Genomic DNA, 7,790 nt, shown 5'->3' with positions numbered 1-7,790 from the left:
AACAGTTTTTTGTTTACAGCCGTCAAGTTCTCGCACACAAATGAGTCTTGATACATCGCTCCAAAACTGCGCAGATTTTAGTCAAACATACAACATTTATTACAAAGCGAGCACCTCTGTGAAGCTATAGGGCGCTCAAATAAACAAACTTTTGATACAGTGGACTAGGATTAGTGGTGTGCTGAGCGAAGGATGGTACTCTCGCTATTATATGGTTCTACATGCGTCTCGATAGCGCGCGATTGACTCGCCTCTCATGGATTTCCGCCAATCTAATCGTTACGTGACAGCTCCAGGGCCGTTAGCCCAAGATAATGTATTTCTTCCTTCTTGCATGCGCTGTGTTTCACCTTGTCCAGGGCAGAGAGCCCCGCCAATGCCACACGTAGTTCCAGTTTCCGAAATATGTTTTCTGTGCATTATCTGTATGTTATCTCAACCAGCACGTTAATGTCGGTATGCGCGAGCTTCAATGACAATAATAAGGTTTACGAAGCCAACTTCGACGTTTTTCAATCTGCGTGGGGAATCTGGCAGTTCATCCTTGCCTCACGCATTTAAGGAAGTTGGGTTATCTGAGTGTAGCCTCCACATATTTTTGATCATTAGCATGATAACATCCTCGCTACACATACAGGGTGTGTGCTGAAAAACGTGACCCGCATTTAGGCACATAGCTTGTTGCCTACCGAACTAACAAACTTCCGGCTTGTTGCACGATGGCCCATTTATGCGTGCGAAATCTGCAGAAAAATTGTGGAGGCCATATTCAGTTTAAAAAATAAACGGAGCAACGAAAACGTCGGCTTCCGTGCATCAGAATAGGGCAACATGGTGGACGTAGGAGAGTTGTGTTCAAGTACCGCTAGGGGAGCTATCGGTGCATAAATCGAAACGATGTCCCACATGGATGCTCATCGGCAGTACCCCTGGCGGTGCCTGCACATAACTCTCCTGAGACCGAAATGCACTACCATCCACTGTCATGACTGCCCTATTCTAATGCATGGAAGCCCATGTTTTCGCGCTGTGTTAATTTTTTTTATACTGAGTATGGCTTCCAGGATTTTTTTGTAGCTTTCGCACGCATAAATACGCCGTCGTGCGCCACCGGAAGTTCCTCGGCTAAGTAGACAACGAGATACATGTAAAAATGCGGGTCACGTTTTTCTGCACACACCCTGTACATTATTTAACAAAGTTTAACACCGCATAACTTCATTGAATAACTATCACCATATTTACCGCAGGGACAACTGGTACATTATCCCATCCTAAACAAAGGGCTCAACCGCTAACAACCTATGTCTATGAAGGCTAAGCATGACCACGTAAAATGTGTTGACAGTTGACAGAAATAGTTCATAGTGGCGGTTGGCGTCGTCTCTTTTCATGTCGAAAGATAAACATTGTTATCTGCAATATGTCGGGTGTTTCTCGAACCGGTGCACCAATCGAAGAACTGTGTTTTTATATATGCATTTATATATATTTCCATATATTTATGAGAATGTTGCTATGTTAAGTATCAATCCGACACCTCGTACAAGCTATGCTGAAGAATGGGAGGCAGTCGTAAAAATTCTAATGAGTTTCACCCAAAAACATTATTTCTAAAGCACGGCGCCTCGGTATTGAAGTGGGTACTACCCCTTTTGGCACCTTCAGTGGACATCTTTTAAAGAAAAATCTCCAACCGAAGCGGGTCGTTGCAGTAATTAATTAACAGAAAAAGAAAACAAAAAATGTTCATCCACAACTTGCAAAGTTCCGTCCATGGTTCCGTATGAACCGTAATTTAAACCGATTACCGGTATTTTTGGTTCAGTTCTGGTTCAGCTCCAAAATGGCGTCGACTGTTGCGGCTTGGTTCAGTTCCGGCTCGACCAAAGATAACGGTTAGTAGCAGTGTTCGTTTCAGACTGCGTTCGAATCTCTGACACAAACAGTCCCAATAAACAAGTGCACGGTTCATAATCTATGCATGGGCGTAGGGAAGTGGTCCTCCATGACCAAGCAAAAAGCTCAGGGCAAGAAAAAATGTGCAATGAACTACTCATTAAGTTTGAAAAGGGTACCTCTTATCAGGGCTAATCCACTAGTAAAACCGCGATCCAGCGCATTGAGTCTGCTGACACAGTACCTTGATGGAAGTAGGAAGCAGCCAATAGGTGCACGAGGCAAGTAACATATTCGCTCTCCCCTGTTAGGTATACATAAAGGGGTAATATATAGTGCTCATGTTTGATGGATTGCTGTTTATTACCCCAGTGATAAAAATGAGCGGCCACCACGTCTCAGAGATCACATGTGCTGTGAATTTCCGGTGTCTTTCCCCGGCAGAGCACATGGAGCGTCACAGCCCCGGGTGTCACCGGCTTGAGTACAACTAGTTGCTGGCGAATGAAATAGCTCACTATCCGGACAAGGTAGCTGCTTCGAAAAAAAAACTTCTACACCGAAAATTGCCACACACTGGAATACTGAGGTCGTCGTAGTTCGACAAAAAAAAAAAAAAAAGAACGCCTTGTCTGCGGCAATCGCCTGCTCACAAGATCACGTGCCCGGCTTCAATCCCGCGGTACACGCCTGCAATGCTTTGCATAGGCCGCTCAGCACTAGTCCACCATACTGCTGACGTCATCCGGGGAGAACAAAGGCTTCGAAGCGGATGAAAATGCTGGCGGGTGACGTCATGCTATCCTGCTCCCGACGAACCACCGTAGTATGGAACTTTTTTTTTTTCCTTTTGCTCTTCGCATTTTGTTTCGTGTGTGCTATTGTCACAATTTACGAAGCAATTACCAGCGCAAAACGAATCAGTTTGTTGTACTCGCCATCGAGGAGGTGCTTCGTGTTCGGTGTGATGCTCACTTTTCTTTAATCCTTGCGGAGTCTCTCTTTAACCTAACCCAACCGAACCAGGTGTACAAGTGACAAGTGTTATTGCGTGGTGGTATCCTGGAACTATTTGGCATTCCATTACTGCATTTATAAGGAGTAATGTGTCATGGTTATCTCTGTGCTGTCGTTCGCGACGACATTCGACGACATTCGGATAACCTACACTTACTACTGGTTACTAGTTACTACACTTACTTAAGTAGTTTGACGGCACTTACAGCGCTTAATGTAGGATCACCATCCAAGAATCAGCCTTGTTTCGAGTTGCATCTAACTTGACGCAACCTCACGTTATTGTAGCTCAGTTTCAACAATTATCACACACAAGTGACAAAGGAGCATGAATGCGCGTCACATAGTCCACAATACTGAGCAGTTCTGAAACAATGTCTCAATTGAGCGAATATTGAACACAACACAGGGGCAGCAGTCACTGAGTCGAACCAATGTAACGTGCTCGACACGACCAGGTAACCTTGAGCAGATGAACGCTACCTCATGGATGCACAGGCAGCACCTTCGTCGTAATAGCTGTCTGGTAGGTTCCAATTACGACGGGCCAGCGCCTTTATCTCGCTGTATTTCTTTCTACATTGCTTGAAGAAGCACAGCTGTAGGAAGAAAAGGAAAAACGGATGATTCTTTAGCACGAAAAGTTGAGCCCTTTTGTCCTTTACGGCATTCTGTTGACTTGTGACAATTCATGCGTAAGCCAGACTGGGAACTTCGTTAATGATAGGCTTATTTAACATGCTACTTCTCTGAAATCAGGGGCACGAAGCAGTTTTGCGCTACACTGAGGAGCATGTGGCTACTGGCCTCTGTTAGAGAGCACTCGGGATTTCGCCAGATAGAAGGGTCAGAGCACCAGAGTGATATTCGAAGCTCTCACGATCCGTGACAGAAGAGAGTGATGTGTCAGTGCACTTTGCATTGAACTTCAACTACGGGATATTGCTTATCTAAACCTGTCTCCCTTTTCCCCATTTCACTTTTCTTTTCCTGCGGTGCATATCATAAACTTCAGCTCTTACTCAGCGCCTATGTTGTGTGGTTCTTTCTTTGTCGTCGATGGTTGCTGCGCTGTGTTGTTGCGTTAATTGAACAGATCGTACCACGGAAGTACACATAGATGAACGTCTGTATCTGAATCCAAATCGCGGTCCAATAACATGAATCGTAAGAGAGTTATTCAACTTTAGACCTGTCGTCATTTGAGCTGAGTCGTTAGAATGAATGCATCAGCACGCGAATTCTATTTTCTTCGGCAAAAATAAACATTCATATGACATACGTAGACCTGTACATGAAGACATGCGAGACTGTCCAAACTTCCTTGGATAGCGAATGACTTTTACTCTTGTATTGTGGGAACACAGCGCTATTTGCATACAATATGCATCTCCGAGTCTATATGAAGCATTTCTAGCATTTATGTTTAATGCCACGCAACCAGGGACTGTGAAGGGAAACAGATACGAAAACGGTGAATCGTATCTACGTGAATTCCATCGGAAACAAAAATAATAACAGAAACAATAATGGTTCCGTTACTAAGAAACAAAAACAGAAATATATTTGCATTCGTCTAAACAAAATCGGAAACAAACGAGAACGGAACCCGACACCGAAAGAGCTGAGACAAAAAAAGAAACAAAGAAAAAAAGAAAAAAACAAACGAAATATCTTCTGCAGGAACGGAAATCGTTACCAATATTTAATCACCAAAAAACGAAAAGAGTAAGGAATACAATAAGCTTCGCGAGACAAAAACTAGTCCAGATGATATCCCCATTTGGCCAATATTGATATTGATGTATAAAGGTATGGATCAGCAGGCGTTTTATGAAAGGCTGAATAAGCGTTTATTAAGGCTTCAGGCCGGTAACAGTTAGTACGAGCTTGTCCTGTTAGAGCGATTGATTTCCCGAGAGACTTCAGTGGCAAAGCGTTCTCAGAACCTGCGTAAGACTAATGCTGAAAATGAAAAATAACTTGCTAACACAATCATCAGTGATCGAAGCCATAAAATGAGGTAAATGCGTCATGTTAAACTCGCACAAATCGCTAATCAGCCTTAAACAGTGTTCCGCGGTGACGAGAAAAAAGTACAAGGTAAGGAACTTTGCAGACCTGCAACACGCTACAGCTTCGGAGACAAGCTCTGGAAAATCCTATTACGCTCCGTAAGGGAGATCAACGCAACAGTGACTACTGAATGATACAGAGTAGATGCCGCAGGGAATCGGACGCGACTGAATCTGGAACTATCTTAGCTCATAACCGAATGGAGTTCCTGTCGACTACGCCATGTCAGGCACAAAAATTGGATGACGGTGTCGCCCCGCTGGTCGCGTGATGGCAAAGTGGCGGTCCAGATGGCCAGGACAGATATTGATGAATAAACGTGTGGGGCAGTAGGCGGTCTACCAAAGCCGAATTTTATTGAAGCTAGAAGTTAAAGACGTTAGCGCTACGACTTCAGGTTGGTAAAGGGCCAAATTAAAGAGCTCGTGGATGTTGATGCGTCGATCCTGGCTGATGAACCCTCGTGGTCTCGCCCATCGCTTTGATGGATGCAACGGTGAAAGTGGTGAAAATTCAGAGGCAGTGATGACGCTGATGATGCTCACACAATACTCTTTTCAGTAACAATCACTGCACATAATGGAAAAGGTGGCTTTCTTGAAGGCCAACTAAATACGACGATGGATGTGCCTGTCCCTACACCTGCATCTAGTCAACGTATGCCAACAATTGCGACAGCGTCATTTCCTGTCAAATACAGTGTTTTCAATTCAGCCTGTGAGCTCTACTGTGATTACCTGCTAACTAGAGCTGTAAGAACATTCATCTGTGTCTTTAAGACTGCTACGTAAATTCTTTGCAAAGCGAGCAACACGCGAATGCTATTTATTCACGCTATATCGGAAGCTCGGACAAGGTATTTTTGCTTGCTCCTAGCGCCATCGAAATACTACTCAGTAAAAATAACGACATCCCGATGAGATTCCAGCGACGTTCAATCAGTGCTTATATCCTGGTCTCTTCGATAGTCCAGGAACTTCCCCAGGATATATGTACTGCGCCTTATACATCGGAATGCAAGCATGCAGAGCGCGATATTTTTTAGGCGTACCTGAGACATGTGTTGTTTACTGCACTCTTAAAAAATGGTGTACTTTAACTCCTTTTTCTTGCCACATATATAACTCCATTTTGGAGAGTACAATTACTCTCAACAAAGGTGTTACTCCCTTACTCCTTGCCGGAGAGTAAAATACTCTCCAGTAAGGGGTTAGAGCGTATCCCCACTTCCTACAGGTTGTGAGGAGAATCCCTTATTGAGAGTAATTGTACTATCCAAAAGGGAGTGATATATGCGGCAAGGAAAGGAGTTAAAGAACACCTTTTGTTAACAGTGTGGGATCACAAGGATATCCGGATATTCAGGACGTTCGTGACCAGGTAGATATGTTCCAGGGATATTAATGAAAGATGTACATTTCGTTGAATTTGAACAACAAAGAATACGAAGACAACAGATGACTCAAACCAGCAGTGAAGCTTTAATGTAAGGGTACCGCGAAAAGTGGAGCGTGGAATATCGTTGTCTCCTGCAAGGCTCGCAACTGTAGGAATCCTAAGCAGTCAGAGCTAGATTATTTCTTTTTTTTTTTTTTAGTTTTCTTCCTCACGTCCTCTTTGTCCGTGTTTAGTATCTCCTAGGAGAGCTTCAGGTAATTGTCCTTGTTGATTTTGCGAATGCGTTGCAACTGACAACTTAATGCGATAAATTTCCTCGCGCCACTCGGCTCCCCAACGGAGAGTAACACGACATAGGTGCTACGTGGATTGGAGACAGACCTGCTTACAGCCACAAATGTAGAACCGAGAACCGTGGATGTCGTACGACTTTGCTGTTGCTAAGGTGGTCGAAAGTTTGGGACTGATTTCGATTACCAAAAAGGGATTAGTAAAGTTAAAGAATCGAATATATATAACTTATAAACAGAATGATAAAATAACAGAAGGGTAGAATAGACAAATTGAAATACTAAGTGCGAATCAAGAGGGACTTACGGAGGAACTACCTCTAAATTTGCACTTACTATGCTAATTAATTAATTTATTCTATCTGTCAAATTGAAATACTAAGTGCGAATCAAGAAGGACTTACGAAGGAACTACCCCTAAATTTGCACTTACTATGCTAATTAATTTATTCTATCTGTCAACACCATACAAAGTAGAATATCTTTTATGCTTTAGCATTACAATTCCCCAGTTCGAAAACCGTGACAGACTGATTGATATGCGAAGGGCCGGAGAAAAACCTTTCTGCTCCCTTCTTTATTCAATACCGGCATGCCGTGCAAGCACAATGGTAGATGGAATACCTCTCTACGGTAGCGCGGCCAGGGGAGGGGGAGGGGAGAGAAGGCTGCTGCTCTTGTTGTTGGCTTTGCAGTTAGTGATAGTGATTCTTAGGGGTGGATGGATGTGGGTAGAGGTGGATAGCGCTGCACAGTGGTAGTGGGTGGACGGTGTGTCCGCTATAAACAAAAAAAAACAACAAAAAAACAAGAGAATACGCGCATTCCGCCGCATTAATTATGCAATAATTAATCGTACTTCGATTTTTGGCAGTGAACCCGTTCCCTGGGATAGCAGAATTTTGTAGCAGAACAAACAACAACAACTTTATTTTCGACCTTGGAGAGTGGGGAGTTTCATCGCCGCAGGCGATACTCTACCCCTTTCACAATACCTAAATTGTAGCAGAAATTGCGCGTGTAAATAGTGCATACGTAGTTCACTTGTTTTGGAAACTGACAGCGGTCACACGCACGCGCACAAATTGTTCATCAATATACTTGTTTCAT

The 7,790-nt window shown here is 43.6% G+C and overlaps 1 protein-coding gene across 2 annotated transcripts in view; it reads right to left on the bottom strand.

Moving 5' to 3' along the window:
• Positions 1 to 1,068: 1,068 nt before the first annotated feature.
• LOC135379001 (uncharacterized) overlaps positions 1,069 to 7,790 on the bottom strand; it is a 98,954-nt gene continuing 92,232 nt past the window's right edge. For both annotated transcript variants that reach the window (XM_064612224.1, XM_064612223.1), the window contains one exon: positions 1,069 to 3,515. In XM_064612224.1, the coding sequence (XP_064468294.1) occupies positions 3,396 to 3,515 (120 nt within the window). In that variant the 3' untranslated portion in view covers positions 1,069 to 3,395. The remainder of the gene's footprint in view (positions 3,516 to 7,790) is intronic.

Source organism: Ornithodoros turicata, chromosome 1, assembly GCF_037126465.1.
Source record: "Ornithodoros turicata isolate Travis chromosome 1, ASM3712646v1, whole genome shotgun sequence".
Lineage (NCBI taxonomy): Eukaryota > Metazoa > Arthropoda > Arachnida > Ixodida > Argasidae > Ornithodoros > Ornithodoros turicata.
Note: the sequence above shows the minus strand (reverse complement) of the source record. Positions and strands in the feature narration are given on the sequence as shown.